The sequence below is a fragment of the Filicampus tigris genome, chromosome 4 (assembly GCF_054856515.1).
Source record: "Filicampus tigris isolate MCC_2025a chromosome 4, RoL_Ftig_1.0, whole genome shotgun sequence".
Taxonomy (NCBI): Eukaryota; Metazoa; Chordata; class Actinopteri; order Syngnathiformes; family Syngnathidae; genus Filicampus; species Filicampus tigris.
The window spans coordinates 6,428,078-6,448,008 of record NC_141220.1 but is presented as its reverse complement, the minus strand read 5'-3'; the positions used below and the strand labels follow the sequence as shown (position 1 = coordinate 6,448,008).

Genomic DNA, 19,931 nt, shown 5'->3' with positions numbered 1-19,931 from the left:
GAGAGAGAGCGCTGTAGATGGTGCTCCATATTTTTTATTTTTTTTTTCCTTCACTGTATTATGGCAAGTGGGCCTCCCTGAAGTTTGTTTGGGTCTGCTTAACAAACGGGTTTCAGGAGCATAATTTAAAATGATCCTCTAAATATACTACACCACACTATACAGGTACATTTACTTAGAGTACAGTATTACTGTACTGGCAACTCAATTTTGCATTGTCTTCAGGTAGTTTTGGTGTTATAGTGCCGCTTAGAGGCCAAAGCAGGGTCCTACAGCTTTAAAATCCTCTTACCGCAGTGAATGACGGTAACTTTGATTTACACTGTGATCTTCGTTGTCAAAGTCATTTCTCAAATTCTTTTTTAGTCCCGGTCATATTATGCCAGAAGATCTCTGTGACTCAGTTAGGACTTGAATATAATTATACAGTGTTTTCTTCACTCTGTCCACAACAACATTGGGGACTGTCTGAACATCTCAGCAGCACCAACTGTCATACAACTGTACTGACATACACAGTATCAGGGGATTGGAATTTGGTAGAATATCTAAGATTTTTTTTTGTTTTGTTTTGTTATTCTCTATATTGACAGCTACAGGTCAAGGGATGTGTGTGTGGGGGGGTGGGTGTGTGTGTGCGTGAATTTGCGTGGGGGTGCGCATGTGTGTGTTAGGGGATGGGTTTGAATGGTGTGGGTGCTGACAAGGACCTTCTGTGATGACATTCAGTTGAATGATGGTGGGGCAGAGAGAGGACAGAAATTGTAAAGGAATCTGAAAATATTTAAACATTTAAAGGATATTTGACAAACCAGTCAAGACAAGCGAAGGTAAATACAAAGCTGGACATGACATAAACAAGGTGAGCTTGTGCTTGACAGGCATGGAATCAAATAGACTGCGGCAAATTTGGGAATATCAGTAACAGATTTCCACAAGTGGATTTCTCCAACATGGAATAGTGTGGAGAATTGGCACATATTCACACACACTGTATACAGGCCTTCCACACTCTCAGACGCAAACATCTGGTTTCCTGTTGTGAGCGGCTGTGGAAGTGGACCGAGTCAGCATGCAGGAGTCTCCAGGTGCTTTGGGTGTAGATGGCAACTACACCAGCAATGTTCCAGCTTTCCTCACCAAACTGTGGACTCTAGTGGAGGATCCCGATACCAACCACCTAATCTGCTGGAGTTCTGTGAGTAGCCTAAAATCATCTAATGGACACTGGTAAACAAGGGATCGATTTGCTCTGTTGGTCAAAAGTCATGCTTTTGACACACAAGTTCCCCACAATACCATGTCATACTAAAACTCAAATGTAATGGACTGCCCCAATGAATTGGTGTCAAGTAAAAAGTTAAAAATAACAATCAGCCTGAGACTTTATAGTTTCACACACACATTGTCACACATCTTTTTCATTCTAATTGTAGAACAACAAAAGCACATGCACATGTTATGTACAATTTACCTACTGTATATGAACAAATGTCTTCGTATGAAAACAAATGTCATGCTAACACCTTTTATCATTCATTTACAGGTTCTCTATAAACCAGTGCGATAATTAATTAAGAAATATATCAATTATAACAAAGGAAAGGTCATTTAGTATTCTTAGGACTTCCACAATCTATTTAGCCTCAAAATATAAGTCACACAGAACTTATGATAATGTTATGCCATAGTAATCATAGGGTAGGCTACTTTAATTATTCTGATCATTGATCTTTTCCACTAATTTACAGGATGGAAAATTAAATCAATAGTAATTACTATTACTATATTTTTTGTTCTCAGTTTGCTCCCTGTGACATATTTTAATAACATATTTTTATATTTGCTGGTGTCAGGCCTAATCCTCATACCTCCAAAATCATCACTTTTCAGGAAACCCCAGAAATGACATGTTTGTTCAACCATTAACATACATCGTTAAAAGAGAGCAAGCCATTTTCAACACTTTTGTGAATAGTTCGCAAAAATAAGACACACACGTGTGCACTGACCAAAAGTATAGATTTGTGAAAAACTATGGAATTTACCAAATTGTGAAATAGGAGGTTTTGGCCCGAAGCCAGTGAATATGGGAAAAAAGCAAAAAAACAACGTGTGATTTAGATAATACCACACACAAAAAAATAAAAACACTGGACGATGACTGGTTGTGTGTGCTGTTTCTGTCACGTCCATCGTTACAATTGTTGCCGAGCATTTTGTAAGACCCCGATCATGAAAAATATTTTTTGCTTGACAACAAAACATCCAACTAAATATATATTGTTAGTATGCTGCTTGCGGCGTCTGTCTGCTGGTTGTCTTGAGGACAACCATTTTTGTCATTTTGTTGGGATAGATAGGGTAGCGTGATGTGTGGCGTGATACAGTGGTCCAGACAGCTGCCTCACAGTCATGTGATCCGTTTTCATCTGACATCCTATAGGCATATACATCTTATGTTAATTGAAGACTCTTAATTGCCTATATATAGCTGTGAATGTGAGTGTAAATGGTTGTATGCCTACTTTGTGATTGACTGATGGCCAATCCCTCACGTAGGCTGATGGATGGATGGATGGATGGATGGATGGATGGATGGATGGGAAGGCAGGTAGGTACCATCTTTAAAATATCCTTAGTCAGTGTAAATGTGATACTGTATAAGCATTTGTAGGTAATATGACTCCACAGGACACATGAGCGGTGTAGGAAATTTGATAGATAATATGTATTTCTTTAAAAGGAAATGGTTATAACAGTAATTACTGTATTTGTCTGTTTCAGACTGGGACCAGTTTCCATGTGTTTGACCAGGGTCGCTTTGCCAAGGAAGTTCTACCAAAGTACTTTAAACACAATAATATGGCAAGCTTTGTCCGACAGCTTAACATGTGTGAGTCTTCTTTTATTCTCATTTCATCGTTTTTTTCCCACTTTTCTTTTTTCTTCCTAATGCATTTCTATTCTGCTTCGTCCGTGTGTCTAGACGGCTTTCGAAAAGTTGTAAATATTGAGCAAAGTGGTCTGGTCAAGCCTGAGAGAGATGATACAGAGTTCCAACATTTGTACTTCCTCCAGGGACATGAACATATGCTGGAACACATCAAGAGGAAGGTAGTGTATGGACATAAAATGTTCACAGACCAAAGAATCCGATCAACCACCCCACCCCACCACAACCCCCGCGCACCCCCCCCCCAAAAAAAAAACGTTTCACAGAAAGACCATGTGTGCAGGTATCAATCGTGAAGAGCGAAGAGACCAAAGTCCGTCAAGAGGACCTCAGTAAACTCCTTTATGAAGTTCAGCTACTAAGAACACAGCAGGACAACATGGAGTGTCAGATGCAGGACATGAAGCAGTGAGTGGACAGCTTGTGTGTGCTCCTCATGATCCTGGAATTCATGAATAACTAAAATTCAGTTAAATAATTATATTGCTTGATGTTGTTAGATAGACAAGACTTTTCAATTGGGGATTTCAATTTAAAAAAAAATCCTTATACTGTTATGTGAGTGTTAAATACATTTAGCCATTAAAACATGGATGCTTGAAAAAACCCATGTTTCTCCTGTGCAATGTTGGAACATGTCAGCCAGCACACACAGAGCCTTTTTTTTTCCCCTCTGGAGGCTATTGTTGTTCAATTGCTGCTGTGTGTTCTTTGTGTGCTGCTGTTTCTTTGTACTCAGCATTGTTTGTTAATGAGAGCAGAGAATGTTCACCTGCTCACCTGACTGGCACACGCACACACACACATACACCCCCCACACACGCCCACCCCCACACACACACACGCGCGCGCACACAGTCACCACTTATGTGCATGCACATGTATACAGTTATATACAATACAATACAATACAATTTTATTTATAGAGCGCATTTCACAACAGCTACAGCCGTAACAAAGCACTTTACATACAACAAAAATACCCATAATGCATCAAGTGAAATCATTAAATTAACACAAAACACTATATACAATAGACACCTAAAAACAACCGAAAATTATGTATATATATATATATATATATATATATATATATATATATATATATATATATATATATATATATATATATATATATATATATATATATATATATATATATGTGTGTGTGTGTGGTCATATTCCTGTTGTAAGATCAAAATGTGTTTGAAGTCACAATTGACTGAACTAGGTTACTTTTCACATCTCATAAGCCTGAGCTATTGATAGTAACATTAAACAGAATGAAACATGCCCATGGGTAAACAAAGTGATTAGTCCATAATGCTCTGTTTGGATGTAGCTAAAACAACAAATGTGCCGTACTCTGAAACAATTTGATCACTCGAGACATACCCAACAGATGACACAAAAAAATAATAATTTGCAAGGTGCAAATAAATATTTCTTACTTAACAGCAATCATGCCATTAACTTAAACATTTTGGGTGTTGCATGCAAGAACACAAAGAATAGTAATGTGATATGAACACAGTATTATGGCTGTGTTGCACTGTGTATCAAATCGTCGCTGCAGAAAACAAAATGTCTTGCATTCATTGAAATGAATACTAAATATGTGCTCTTGAGCTTGTGACCATATATTTTCCTGTGCTGTTTGTAGGCAGAATGAGGTTTTGTGGAGAGAGGTGGTCTCTCTGAGACAGAACCATACACAGCAACAGAAGGTCATGAACAAGGTCAGTCCATATGATAGGAAAAATAAGACTATTGACCTCCATGTTAATTGTTAATAGGCATACTTGAATCACAATTGTGCCAGTGTTGTTTCAGTCATACCAGACGTGCACATTTTGACTTCATGTAGTTCTTCTCAAAAATGCAAAAATGCTTTGACATGGCTTAATCACCCAACAGTTGCACACATAATCATGTTATGTCCATTACCAAAATTGTGTCTTCATTATTCAGATGTTCCTTTTATTCAGCGTTAACAGAAACATGTACTGAATTGAAGAGACGTTTTGTCAAAATCAATACCAGCTATTGTTGAAATTTTAGTGAAATATTACTGCGATGTACTGCAATTTTGTGGCTCATTTCAGTCAATACAATTATGCAAACGTATACGTGGGTGTGCATGTGTGTTTGTGTGGGAGAGAGAAAGTGAGTGAGAGACAGATTGAAAGCTTAGAGAGGGTTGCTGATTCATGCTGTGCCTTTTCTCTCTTTGCCAGCTAATTCAGTTTCTGTTCAGCCAGATGCAGTCCAACACACCCGGCACTGTAAGCCTGAAGAGAAAGCTGTGAGTACACACACACACACACGCAAACACACCCACACGTGGGGTACCTATCAACAAAAGTCAGACAAACGGGACCATAGTGGGGCAGAAGGAAGGGCTGGCTCAGCTGACAAACTGAACCATCAAGCTATGTGAATGGCGACAAGTGCTGAATCAGTCACACACACACACACACACACACACACAGATGGAAGGCAGAGCAGAGTGCATGACCCTGCTACAGCCAATGTATGTAAAATGCTGGTTCAGCCTTGCAGTGGGAAAGGCACGTTCTCACACAAAGGTGACAAGAGAACAGACATTTCAGGGTCAGCATGCTACCTGGCAAAGTTGCAATGATGCCTCATGCTTTACCATTGAGTTGACAACATGATTTGAGAGATCACGCTTGTATCAGATCCGTAAATACAATGTTTACAGTACAAGTACAACTCCAGACCACAGTAGGCTTAAATTAAAGAATGCTTTATTTTTTTTTGCCTATATTCCCTAACTTCAAGGCGCCTCTTATCATATTGCAAATATCAATCCAGGCAAGGCAAGGCAGCTTTATTTATATTTCACATTTCCAGAGGTGGGCAATCCAAAAACTTTTGACATTTTGACATGCCAAAAAGTTTTAATTTCAAGTTTAAAATGGCTCACCTTAAAGCGACAATGTTTAGAAAATTGTGATTTTTTCAATGATCGTTTTAAAAAGCCACCATTCAGTTCAACAATATGCAAAAAAATATGCTCTGTCACATCAACATAATTATTTATATCATCTCTAATTATATTACATAGGGTGCGCCTCCCCTACAGGAGGCTGCCATTTTTCACTGCCATCTTTGTGCTACGCATACTCGAAGCACACACATGCAGTAGTGATGTGTAACAAATGCAATGCACTTACTTCTTGACTTTAGGGAATACTAGAACTAGTTTGTGATGATATTTTTCTTGTACCTCTTCTGAAGAAACTGTAGGTAGGCTTGCGACGTGTGGTCTCTCGGAGGCACCATAGTGCGTGTGCTTCAAAATAGTACTCGTTGCGTTCTTTTAGTTGACCTCTAGATGGCATTGATTCTACACATTGTCCTTTTAACCAGAATCCCACTGTGCATTGTGGCCAAGGGTAAAATCCAATTCAAGTAGGCGGCAGTCCTACTCCTGTCTCTAAATGCTCATCGTTGTCGTGTTCGTCTTCTTCTTCGTTCATTGGTGGATTACAGCTCTTTGGTGCTTACCGCCACCTACTGTACAGGAAGTGTAAACTGTTTCCATGTATAGTCAATCTACTGTGTATATTCGTATATAATCTATAATCTCTAAATCTGTCCTGCCTCTATCCAGCTCCGCAAACAAACACACAAGACAGGCGTGTTTCTGTCAATCGTCAGCAAAACGATCGAACATCAGTGACAGATTGAGAGATCCATCGGTACTTGACCCGGTTAGTGATGATTACACTGACGGATGAAAACCCACCTCCATCAGTGCTTAGTCCGTTATTTATTGATTTCTATACTTCAGCAAAAAGGGTGTCTGTCTGCACATATCATACACGATCCAGCTTCACAAGCAAGGAAACAGCTACAAGCTTTTATAAACAGTTAATGACACTCAGAAGCAAAGCAGAGAAAAACAAAAGTAATTTGCAAAAATGACTAAAAGAACATACTGACAATGTTTAAACACATTAACAGAAAACTTAAAAAAAAAACATTTAAAATGAAAGAAATAAGAGTAGATTTCTAAAAGAACTAAAAAGATATCAAATGTTTAGAAGACCTTAATCTACTGTAGTTGTTAATTTGCTCTATACGCCGACACAATATTCATTGAACTGCTGTCATTTGGGGACATTGATGAATGACTATGTCAATGACTATGAATGTCTATGACGAACGCCTGTTTGTCATCTGCATAATCATGATTGCCAACATTAGCGTTCTGAAGCATTTGTCCCAAAGGTAATATACTGTATACAGACTGAACAAAAAGGGTCCAAGCATTATATACCTTGAAGTACTCCACATGTCTGGCCACTCAATCAGATTGAAAACTTCAAAAGGTCTCAAAGTCACTCCTTTTCTCCAAGTAAGATCTAAACCATTTCAGCACTTTTCCATTAAATCCTACCCAAGTTTCACGGTATATTATGATCAAGTGTATTAAATGCTGCACTGAAATCCAACATAAGCAGATGGGCATACCATCAGACCGACAGACCGGTCCATCTATACGTCTATGATGAACGCCTGTTTGCAGGCGATAACCGATAAATGGGAAACTTGAAAAAAAGACGGACTAAGTATAGAAAGTGTATTTTCACCCATCTATGTAATGGCGTCTAGAACCTGAAATTGATTATTATTGTTTCATTTGATGTAGGTAAGTTTGCTGCTTTTACATCAGGCGTGTTTTTGGTCAGCTAATGGGTCCTGATAGTGTGCCACACGACAACTATTTTTAGACCGCGTGTTTTCACATCGTGAACCGGAAGTGTCAACATAGAAGCACGCTTGCAGACGACTCGTGTTAGTACTGCTTGTTTTCTGCCCCTTCATCTCAGAAAAAGCAATGGAGAGTAAACACTGGACTTGGTATATGGCTTTACTCCTCCTGTCTGACGGTAATGAATGATGAAGAAAAATGTAAAGCCAGACTGTTTTCTTCTACTGCCCCTAGAGGAACTGTGTGGATGAGGTGCTCCAGCAGCCTTTCCTAAATTCCCATACAGTCCTAGCTCTCCGCAACAGTGCACAATCTGTTTAACTATGACGTATTATTGTTGTTTGTTTGTTAGTTGTTGTTTTGTTTTGTTTCGGGGTAGGCGGAAGCGATAACGGAAGCGCGGTTAAAATAATAGACGGACTGACCGATAGGCGATTACTATTTGGTCGGGCTTGACAAATAGACAGACGGCCGAATGGAAGAAGGTTACCCAGGCTGCAGACCGATGGCGATTGATGGACCCGTAAAATGCCCACCTCTGCCAGTAAGACTAGCGCCGACACCGTCCCTGCATCAGTGTTCAATCTTATGTCATTTAGTACTCTACAGTTTTTCTCCATTGGTTTGGCTAATTTCTTAAAACAGAGGGATGACGTTCTTAAAACTATAAGGTCATTTAGCAAAACAGTCTTACAGTTCTGCATGATACAGCTCATTCATGATTGCTCCTAATTAGTTCCCTTTCACATATAAGGAGTCGGTACCACCAAAATTGCAGAAAAATTGAAGATCCTTCTCAAATCCTTTGACTTATTTGCATTCACTTAAGAGCTTTTGACAAAAACAACCTGGGTGGTTCAGCACAACTCCATGGATTACCTGCAAAACCTCATATCTCTCCCAAAACAGTTTACCGATGTGTCAAAACTAAATTCCTTTCTCATTTAAAAAGTCAGTCCTTCCAAAATGCATCGTCCCTTTGGCGTTGTGTAAGCACTGCAAGTCAAAAGATGCTTAGATGTTTTGTTACTGTGGCAGAGGTCTGGCGAGCAGAATACAGTATAATGTATAAAACAGAGGAAATAAAGGATTTCCCTGCTGAAAAAAACAAAAAAACACAGACCAGAATGCTTTTGTTTTGTATTCGTGCTGGTCCTGCTAGTGACACCTGCAATAGCAAAACAGCAGCAAAAGCAAAATAAAACAGCCAAGATTTGAACAACCGAATGTTTGGTCTCCGGGCAACATGTACTGAGCCACAGCGGCCCAGGAGGACCAGCAAATTGCTGGGGTCCAGCCATGAGCCGATGATAGCTTGTGGCCAGTTGGTCTTGCTGATGTCACCAGCTACCAAGAGGGCAACAACAGCATGTTGGTCTTGCTGGGTGGCTCTAGCTCAGTTGTTAGAGCGGGTTGCCCTTGAATGAGGGTTTGAATCTTGGCTCTTTTGTTTTGTTTTGCTTTTGCTGCTGTTGCTTTTTTGCTCTTGTTGGTGACGCCGGCAAGACCGGCACAAAAATACAACAAAACCATGCTGCTCTGTACTGTTTTTTTTTTTTTTTTTGCTCTTGTTGTTTTTGTTTTGTTTAGCGGGGTTCACAGTCAAAAGTAGCCTCCAAAGTTTGACGTCACACACACTGCACTCATACTGCCAAGAAAATTGTAACCTTTTTTTATTCACACACAAAGTAAATGTCAGTACATCACTGTAGAATCCATAAGAAGAAAATATATAGCATTCAATACATGTAAGAAATCTAAACACACAAAAAATAATAAAATATATATCTGGCCTACAGTACTGTAAATAAAGTTACAGTAAACTACAGTAACACTTTCACTGGTTGCTGTCGTCACCCGCCCTCTCTTTCCTACCATCCTCATTCTCCTGGAAATGCTCATAATGCACTGCTCTCAGTTGGGCCATAGATTTTGGTCCACATGGCAGCGGATATTTTCAATTGCGATGCAGCAAAAGAAGAAACGGTGCAAATGTCTCAACTCATCCCACACTGATCAACTGTGATGTCCTGACACAGCAGGGACCTCTGGTCCTGAGTGCCATCTTCATGCATTCTGGGATTTGTTATGCTGATGTTATTTTGAGAATGTCATTTCTGTTTCAAGAAATGAGCCAAACCAACGGGGAAAAACTGTAATAATAACGACTGTTATATCTATAGTCCAACAGCTGACTATAGTCGATTCAAACAAACAAACCTTTTGTTGTTCACCGACCAGACATTGACAGCATACCGAAACTACTCTGAGTCCTATGTTTAACATTAAAACCTGATTGTCTGTTTAGGCCATTGATGTTGGATGATGGCTCAATTAGCCCCCCTGCCTCCAAGTTCAGCCATACTAACCCAATGGAGCCAATGCATGAGCCCTTCTACATCCAATCGGTGAGAGAACATTCAAGTCTTCAGAATGTAATTTCTGATTGAAGAAATTAGCCAAACCAAGGAAGAAAAACTGGAACAAAAAGTGATTGGGTTAAAAAATGTTTAGTGGCTTGAAACTGATGCAACCAAAAGTATTTAATTTGTTTGATTCACAATTTTCTGTCCGTGCTAATTGCAAGGTACTGTATGCTTTACTTACTGTGCATCTTACACTCACCCTTGGTTTATATGAAAGATGGATTGTACTCACCATCATGGAAAAATTGCACAATTCCTACATCTTCTGTAACGGTCTGTATGCTGCAGTTGTTATGTAATATCAACACCAGATGGAAGCAGTGCTTAGTGAGAGATGCATGTCATGTCTGGGCACCCTAATGTTATGACTTTGCCCGAGAAACACCATCACCATTCTCTCCTCTATGATCTCTTCTCAAGTTTGTATCCATTTCTTCCCAAATGTGTTTTCTCTGAGTTCTTCATTGTTTTTCAGGGATGGATGGTTTAGACCAGGGGATGACATTAATCTCTGTGAACTGTGGGCTTATGAAGTGCTTTGAGACCCTGAAGTATTCTATACTGTAAATAAACTTGACTTGTCTGCTCTTCTATCCCAGCCATCCAGTGACACTGCTTCATGTTCTACCACTGGGCTAACAGGTGGACCGATCATATCGGATGTAACAGACATGTCTCTACAGATGCAGCCTGACGAAACCAGGTGAGTTAAGTTGATATGAGTAGCAGAAAATTTGTCAACATGAACACTTGTCATCTTACTCAACATGACTCACACAATTCCCACAAATGCATCCAGATGAGAGCTGTTTGAAATTGTTCAAAAAAGCGATAGACCAGCTGGAAAAAAAAAAGATAAAAAACTTGGTAGGTGATCCCCAAAAGCTGAAATGTATAATTCTACCCGCGCGTCTTACATTCAGCTCAACACCGCTGTAGTCACAAATTGCCTCAAGTAATATCTATGAGTCTGTGTATCGTAAATATGCCATTTTAATGTCAGGCTATCATGCCACTCTGTTCGGCTCAAAATATTGAAAATCTGACTCTAATGTCAGTGCTTCACCACCCATTGACCTCACTGCAGGTCACTGGTATACTGTATTGGCATTATAGGCATAATGTGTGCCGCCCAAAGAAGTTGTTCAAGGAGTGCAGTTCCTTCAGGATGGCACATGCATATGTGGTGTGGCCAGAAATGTTGTTATGTCTCCCAGCGCAGTGAAAGTAGGAAAGTGTGGAGGGAATACTAAAAGAGGGGCCAGCATTCCAGGAAAGGTTGAGGACACCGTAAAAGTTCAACTACTAGGTAGTGCATTTTATTGCAAAACGTTTGCATTATAATGTAATTTGTGTAATGTAAGTTTTGAGTTTTTATTCTGTTATTTTGCAATAAAAATAATTATTGTGATGAGATTATAGCATGATGCCAGATGCAATAGCATGAGATTTTTACGCTCTAGAGATGTCCCAGACACATACTTTGCATGCAGAGGGATAAGGTAGTTACTAAATGTTTACAGTTAGTTAACAAAACAAAATTACTATCCACCTTTTTCCTACACCCCATGCATAAATTATCCCGGATTGCAAACACATAAGAGAGGCTGGGTGTGTTTCTGTCAGTTGTAAGGGAAATGTCCGTCCTGCGGTATTAGATGTGTTGAACCACTAGAGGGCAGACTATGCCTGTGAGTTCAATGTTATTGCTGGGAACGCACATGAAAAAGGAATAAAAAGGACTCTACAGTGTTGTTGCAGGCAGTTAATAAAGGCAGCGCCGTGGTATCGCAGAAGAGACCAGTCGTCTTTCTTTTTAAAAGAACCCAACACAACACGACAATCCGTACTTGGCACCGTTAGGGCCGATTACAGGGACAGACGAAAAACGACTTCCTTAGTCCAACCTTTCAAAACACTTCTCGTCCTCTGTCCTTTGTCCCCAAATTGGGTGTCCGTCCGGGACAGAATGCCCATATCTGTTTATTACCGACACTTAAAGGACCTATTGTTATACCTTCTCATTGACTCTCACATTCATAGCCGTAGCGGGAAAAAAAAAACATGTACAGAGACCACTTTGTGGGTAATTGACCCATTTTTTTTAAAGTCATAGGGAAAAGTGCCTGATGCTGATCAAAGAAGAGCCTGTGAGCCCAGGAGTGAGAGCAGGAGTGAAAGGAGGCAGTGTTGTTGGAGGAGACACCCTGGCATTGACCTCCTCCTGTGAGGTGTGCTCCTCAGAACCTCCCGTCCTTCCTGTTGCAATGGTGCAGTCTGTTTTGGAGGGGAGAGGCTCATCCGCCTCAGTGACAGAGAGGAGGATTAAGAGAGCTGCTATAGAAAGGTACGCGCTCACATCCAGTAGATGTTTATGCACACGCAACTTGTCACTCTATTTATTTGTATCTGCAGAGTGGAGTGTGCTTCTGATGCAGTGGAAAATGTGGATATGAGCCTGGAGGAGTTGCAGCAGCTGATTCTCAGGAGCCATCAACAGAGTAACGTGGATCCAGGGACCAGTACTGTTATTGATGTAAGCACTCACATACATGCACACAAACTGCATGCAAGCATATAATGGATATTAAAAAAGTCTACACACCCCTCTTCAAATGCCAGGTTTTTGTGATATCAAGAAATGATGAATTATTTCACAACTTTTCCACCATTAATGTGACCTTTAACTTCCATCCATCCATTATCCAAACCACTTATCCTCTCGAGGGTAATGGGGGGTGCTGGAGCCTATCCCAGCCGTAGACGGGTACACCTTGATTTGGTTGCCAGTCAATCGCAGGGCACACACAGACAAACAACCATTCACACTCACAACCATAGGGACAATTTAGAGCAGGGGTCGGCAACTATTTACACTCAAAGAGCCATTTCGACACAGTTTCCAAGGAAAAGAAAACACTGAGAGCCGAAAACACGTTTTGAGGTAAAATGAACATTTGTATGTGTGTGTGTATAAATATATTCATTCATTCATTCATTCATTCATTATCCATACCGCTTATCCTCACCAGGGTCGCGGGCGTGCTGGAGCCTATCCCAGCTGTCTTTGGGCAGTAGGCGGGGGACACCCTGAATTGCTTGCCAGCCAATCGCAGGGCACACAGAGACAAACATCCGCACTCACAATCACACCTAGGGGCAATTTAGAGAGTCCAATCAACTTACCATGCATGTTTTCGGAATGTGGGAGGAAACCGGAGTACCCGGAGAAAACCCACGCAGGTACGGGTATGAGGCGGACATGCTAACCAGTCGACCACCATGCCTCAACTTATAACGTGTACAACTCAATCATGTTTTTTTTATTTTCTATATATATCCATCCATCCATTATTGATACCGCTTATCCTCACAAGGGTCGCGGGGCGTGCTGGAGCCTATCCCAGCTGACCAAGTAGTTCCTGAGCTCCCAATCTCCCAAACCCCTGCTCCGATTGACCTAAAATATATGATTTAGTGTTGTATGTGCCACCAATATCAACCAGTACACAAAATGTTATTAAAATAATGCTTGTTTAAACCCACAGGCAAGGAACGATCCATTTCAGCTGTTCTAGTAGGCTTTTATTTACAGTTATTCTGCCTTCTTGCAGACGCCTGAGGGTTTTGTGCTAATTTTGCTAACACTGACTATTTGGAACAGTTTATAATTTACTTCATCTTGACTAAGGCTCCAGTTCCATCTTAAGAGAAACACTCCCAAAACATTATGCTGACACCACCATGCTTTGCACAAGAGGCTTTTTACATCAAACTTATCAGTTGAGTTGGATAGGTTATGGACATCACCTATCCACATCATTGGTGGAAAAAAATGAAATAATTGATGTGACCGTACATACAAACATACAAACATCGGTAGACTGTTTATATCCTCTCTTTAACTCTAAAATAACTACTTTATTTACACTGGACAGTATTTGGCCTCTCACGATTCCCTGCCCTGCAAACCAAACATGTTGCCACTAGTTTTATCTCTTTTGCAGCCCTTCAGTGTAAACCTTCCTCTGACCGAATGGAGCTTCAATGAGATGGAGTCCAACCTCAAATCAGTAAGTTAATGAACGTGAATTTTGTGATTCTTTACTCCTCTAGAATTCAGTGTTCCATCCTTAAGGTGTTAGCCCTTTTGTCTATTTCATTGACTTCCATGTCTGACTGAGCATTAAAATTGCTTGAATTGCGGTGCATGTTTCTGTTACTTCACAGTATGTGTTCCAAAACCAAGAACCTGAGGCTTTCCCTGCATCTACTTGTGAGAAACAGTGATCAGTTTGTGCAGTGAGTGGTCCTTTTTGAAATGGAAGGTAATAATGTTGCCACATAATCTCATTATGACGTTGACTGTATTCCAGAGTTGGGAGACATGTTTACTGAGATATTTGTTGAAAAAAATATTACATGTTAATATTATTTCAAATGTTAAAAAAATAGTGCAATACCATACTGTTGCTGATCACAACCTCATGACGATTCAGACATTTTAACACAATGAGATTCTCTGTTTTATCTTGCATGGCCTGCGTAACAGCAACCATTCATTACAACATCATGTGAAAAACATTTATTTATTAGCTAACAAATTTGTCCTTTAAAGCGGAAGTCAACCCAAACATATTTTTTTCAAGAGTATGTTCCCAGCAGGCCCACTAGTTGAAAGACGGCATTCTGATTAATTTTACGTTTATGGAATACAGTAAGTATTCTCCAGTTAGGACACATTGTCCAATCTTTCCTTATAACAGAATTTCCTTATGTGGGAACCGACTACGGTACATGTCCTGTATGAACGTGCAAGTATTTTAACAACATACATGTGTAACAACACAAGCAATATAATGCAAAAAAAACCCCAACATTTTCCACCAAAAAATTTATTAAACAAAAACTACACTATAAAGTACAGGTCTATGACAAAAATACAGTACAGTATAACAAACATGGTCCAAATACTGTTGAAAAAAATACTGTAACACCAATGCAGTATAGTACTGTACTTAAATACAGTAAACTGTACTGTATTTGAATATTGATGTTCCTCAGACTTGGGGAAAAATGAGTCTATTTTGAGTTGTTGTTGGCTTCATTCTTTGCTGTATGAAATGATTCTCTGCGTATCATACAGTTTTGTTGTGAATTGCAAGTAACTGTCCCATTAATCATCACTGATGTCTGGGGATACTTGTGCATACAAAAGGACACGTTCATTTTCGCCACTGTACTTCGTCCGTCGAGCGGCAAGCAATTTTCTCTGAGCGGGCAAACTGCCAGAATCGTACTGAGCCAGAATCAATTCCTTGTTTTTCAAAGTCTCGTAGATTTGAATTTTTCCGACTCCAAGTGTCTCCTGGATGTTTTTACTTTGTGTCCTGCTTCGCTTAATCGAATGTATTTCACTCTCTCTTCCACGGCCATTACCGTTCTTCTTCTACCGTTCTTCAGACGAAAATATAAATAAACTCATTTGAACTCTTTTGCAATTTCAGTAAAACGTATGCCAAAGAAGTAACTTACATGTCGCCGTTTTGGTTCCGATGATGGTGAAGCTGTCAAAGTTTTTCCGTAGTGTTGAGCAGGAACTGCTTGAGTTCGCGCTACTGCAGGATTCGCTATGGATTCCGGGTACGGATACAATACCGGGACTTCCATGGTAAGGAATCGATCCTTAATGTAATATAGTAGTAGAAAATTTAATGCATTAATTTTTTTAGCCGAGTGAGGGAATTTCCGTTTGATCCGATGATGGCGGAGCGGTCAAAGTTTTTCAGTAGTATCGAGCGGGAACTGCTTGAGTTTGCACTACTGCGGGCTTCACTATGGGTTCCGGACACCGGAACTTCCATTGTAAGGAATCGCTCGTTAATGTAATATAGTAGTAGAAAATTTAAAGCATACGTTTTTTTTTCCGGGTGAGGGAATTTCTGTTTGACAGAGGTCTATAGGTGGGAATACTTACTGTATAAGTTAAGCAGCCAAATGCACTCGTATTTAGCCATCCATGGGGGCGGCCATTTTGTCTTCTGTCATCTGAAAATGACATCACAACTGCTCACAACGACCAATCACGGCTGACCTGTTTTCTGAATCTGAGCCGTCATTGGTCGTTGTGAGCAGTTGTGATGTCATTTTCAGTCGACAGAAGACAAAATGGCCGCCCCCAGAGATGTCTTAAAATGAGTGAGTGGATTAACACTTATCCCACAAACGCAATATTTATTAGAATGCCCTCTTTCAACTAGTGGGCTTGCATAGAACATATTCTTGAGAAAAAAAAAATGTTTGCATTGACTTCTTCATTAAAACATACAAGTACCGGTAGTCTTTAGACCCGACATTTCACCCTATCACTTTGTTATAAGAGCACAACAAGGGAAAAGACTGGATGGTTCTGAGGCAACCCTTCACCCATGCGGAAGAAGGTCTATTATTCCATGATTCCTACACCTATACTCTTGGCCGCCCACCCATGAGGGGGGGAAGCTCTGCCTTGCTCATGTGACAATGTGTGACTCCACAGTCTTAGCTGGTTTCAACTGGATATGTGTGCCTGAGTGCAGATTGATAGGAAGATGCAAAGCCAGTAAAAAGGTCACAGTGACACAACGGCCAAGCTCAATTGCTGTTACTATGGTTTCATAAAGCATGTTGGAACTACTTTATAAAATGAATGTAAAGTTTTGAGCACCTGATGGACAGTAAAGGTACATTTTCCACTGAACATGACTAATTGAGTCATGCACGTCAAAATCACTCAAACTGGCAATTAAACTACAAATGATGCGAATGTGAGAAGTTGAGAGGATCTTAAATGGCTTTTTTCTGTTTGTCATAGGAAGCCATTATATTGGCTTGTCCTTGTTTGAACATGGACATTCCGGACACATTCTCTTGAATGTTTCAAACAATGGCTATGACTGCATGTTCATTTCCTTATGCAAAATGTGTCGAAAATGTGTGATGTGTTTTTTATAAAGACCACAATTTAAAACAGCAAACAAATCAGAAATGTATATCAGACAACAACAATATACTACTAAATCATCTTCTTAATATAAATATTTTCCATCCTTCAAGTGGCAACTATTTCCAATAAAATATCTTGCCTTGCTTTGTGTGGCCCTAATAATTATATTTTTCTCTATAGGCCACAGACACATCTCATCCTGCATGAATTTGATCCTACAGGCTGGCCAGGCGATTTATTTTATTTGCCTTCTTTGAAGTATTCTTCTGAAATGATCATATTTGTAACAAGTATGTCTTTTTCTTTCATGGATTGCTTCAAGTATATCAAGACTCTATTACCAGCTGGGTGCACAATGCATGCTAGGCTTGAGCACTTTAGTCTTTCTGTGAGAGGGAATTCCTACTTATGGAAGTGACTTGTTCCTATTAGGATCACATTTTTACAAATGTACACAAGTGAACCTTTTTACTTAAAACTAAATATTGTGATTATCTGAGTGTGTGCAAACAGGGTGTGAGGGCGTCATTGTATTTTTTGTGTCAGATTTTTTTTTGTCTGAAAAAAAAATGTAGACGCAATCAAAAATAAGTGTGTGCGTTAATCTTAATGAAAGGCAAGTTGTCTTTAGTAAAATAGAAGAATCTTCAGTGAGCACATGGAATCAAGCCACTCTAAAATCAATTCAGAAACCCTTTTAAGTCTCAGTAGGACATATTGTAGAAGGTTTAATATATATCTAACCCATGTACTGTACATGTGTCGGCCAGACAGGTAGCTGGGGTTATTTTGTCTATTTACATGTTTGGTTTCCAGGACAATAACTGACTTTTAAATTTGACTGAAACAATACCACCACTGCATTTTTGCACAAACTACATTAAGTTATGACAAAATATTTTGTTGTTTGTTAATAACTGGCATTCTACATCTGCTTGATTAAAGTAGACTTGGATAATCATGAGAACAAACAATCATATCAAACATTTAGACACTGCCTTTCCCAGCTTCCAAATTTCCTCCTCTGTTTTAATATGGGTTCAGTGAAGTGGTTTCTTGAGCATTTCATCATTTATACATCTATACATTGAAGAAGTGTAGGTTTATTCTTTGGAATTAAAAAAAAAAATCCCAATTTACTCATTTGTGATGTCATTCAGTTCAAAACAGCAACACTGCATAGATTGATATTTTATTGTTTTACTTTTAGTGCTAGTATACTTGAGGGGAAGTTCTTAAAAAATGATATGAATTGTGCAATACTGTACAGAATGCAATATGTGGATGACCATAGGAATGTCGGAAAGAGCAACTGTGAGTGGTGAAGTGGAACACACCGAAGTAAGATGCACAGCAGAAGGAGAATGGCTGCCTGCCTAAAAAACCCTCAAGGCAGGAGTAACGTGACCTGGAGGAGAATTGCATTTGGATTACTGTTGTGGATGAGAAACAGGGCATCAATTTACTTTCAAATTAGGCGAAAATCTAACTGATGGAACTTTTCTCTGATGCATTATATTATGCCTTGTAATTGATCAGTGTATCATTTGTTTCCATTAGAACCTGATGCAAGTAAAATGGAAACACACCGAAGTTTACAAACTATCCACACACAAAAAAAAGAAGAAAAAAAAAGAAATGTATGCCTTCTACTTTGAGAACTCTTGATATTTATGAAGTAAACCCTCCTTCCCTGTGTATGTTAGCTTTGGTGTAGACGTGGAATTGCACTAAAAATACATTTGTATATCTCAAAGTGTACAGCACATTTAAGACAGCATTTATTTTCCTGTTCCTCACAACAAATTGATTGTTTTACACGAGTGACTAGACACCATCATCTGCTGTTGTGTTCATTATTTATCCTGTTTTCATTTTTAATCATTTGCACTGGAAATGAATGGATGTGTGTTAAGATGCATGCTGCTAAGTATTTGTAGCAAATCAAGTGAACATATGCCTGCTGTAAGAGAAAGTGCCCGGCATCCCCAAAAAGCATTGTTACACTATGAAAAGAAAACAGAATTTAATTTCATCATAGGCCTTGTAACATTTTTAAATAAGCGACTCGCAAAATACATTATGACTACCATTAAATAGATTTTAGTGTTTCAATGCCTTTAACGTGGGCCATCATCAGTTGCAAATGTGAATGTGTTAAATGGCTTTCATAAAAAGACTAAAGTGCAATGTTACACAGGGTCAAATAAACTAGATATGTATTTCACATGTAAACAAAATATTAATAAATGAAAGAAAAGGGATATTTGAATGAGACATTTTCATGGCATTGGTGTTTTTATTATATATTGTCATCATATTGTGTTAATGCATACATAATTTATGATGCATGCATGTTTGTATGAATTTAAGCTTTCAAACAATCCTGCGTGGATTTTGCATGTTCTTGCCTTGGTGTCAGGGGCGGAGCCAGAACGTGCCTAATGGGTGGGCCTGGAAAAATCAGGGTGGGCCTGAATATTTTTCTCACTTCGCACAATCCTCCTGTCCCGACACATCATATATTTAAATAAAATGACAAACCGAATAATATGAAGTTCAGATCTTCCTTAGACAACCACAATTATGCCATTCTTAATATACAATTTAAAAAAACACAAATATTTTAATAATTCACTAAAAATGTAAAAGTATATATTTTTTGATGAATCTCACTGGGTGGGCAGTCTCTTAATCTGAGGGTGCCTGTGCACACCCAGGCCCACCCATGACTCCGCCCCTGCTTGGTGTGTGTATGGATTTTCTGTGGGCACTCCAGTTTGCTCCTACATTCCAAAATCATGCCCAATAACCACCAAT

The 19,931-nt window shown here is 39.4% G+C and overlaps 1 protein-coding gene across 4 annotated transcripts; it reads left to right on the top strand.

Annotated features, from left to right (window-relative positions):
- The first annotated feature begins 719 nt into the window (after window positions 1–719).
- Window positions 720–19,845, top strand: hsf4 (heat shock transcription factor 4). Of its 4 annotated transcripts, XM_086028389.1 has the most exons (14): window positions 744–830; window positions 1,002–1,198; window positions 2,788–2,896; window positions 2,990–3,117; window positions 3,240–3,364; window positions 4,620–4,695; window positions 5,194–5,261; window positions 10,009–10,108; window positions 10,726–10,829; window positions 12,237–12,473; window positions 12,542–12,662; window positions 14,134–14,199; window positions 14,357–14,454; window positions 17,292–19,845. In XM_086028389.1, exons 2-13 carry the CDS (start codon window positions 1,073–1,075, stop codon window positions 14,414–14,416), a joined length of 1,320 nt encoding a protein of 439 aa, XP_085884515.1. In that variant the 5' UTR covers window positions 744–830; window positions 1,002–1,072; the 3' UTR covers window positions 14,417–14,454; window positions 17,292–19,845. The 4 variants fall into 4 exon arrangements, with proteins under 4 accessions (XP_085884517.1, XP_085884514.1, XP_085884515.1 ...); XM_086028391.1 differs by having other exon boundaries at window positions 720–1,198; window positions 5,218–5,261; XM_086028388.1 differs by having other exon boundaries at window positions 720–1,198.
- The last annotated feature ends 86 nt before the right edge of the window (window positions 19,846–19,931 follow it).

Coding starts and splice junctions, on each gene's coding strand:
- hsf4 (XM_086028388.1), top strand. CDS start 1,073: ATGCAGGAGTCTCCAGGTGCTTTGGGTGTAGATGGCAACTACACCAGC. Junction 4,696..5,193: donor AACAGAAGGTCATGAACAAG/GTCAGTCCATAT, acceptor TCTCTTTGCCAG/CTAATTCAGTTTCTGTTCAG. Junction 10,109..10,725: donor AGCCCTTCTACATCCAATCG/GTGAGAGAACAT, acceptor CTTCTATCCCAG/CCATCCAGTGACACTGCTTC.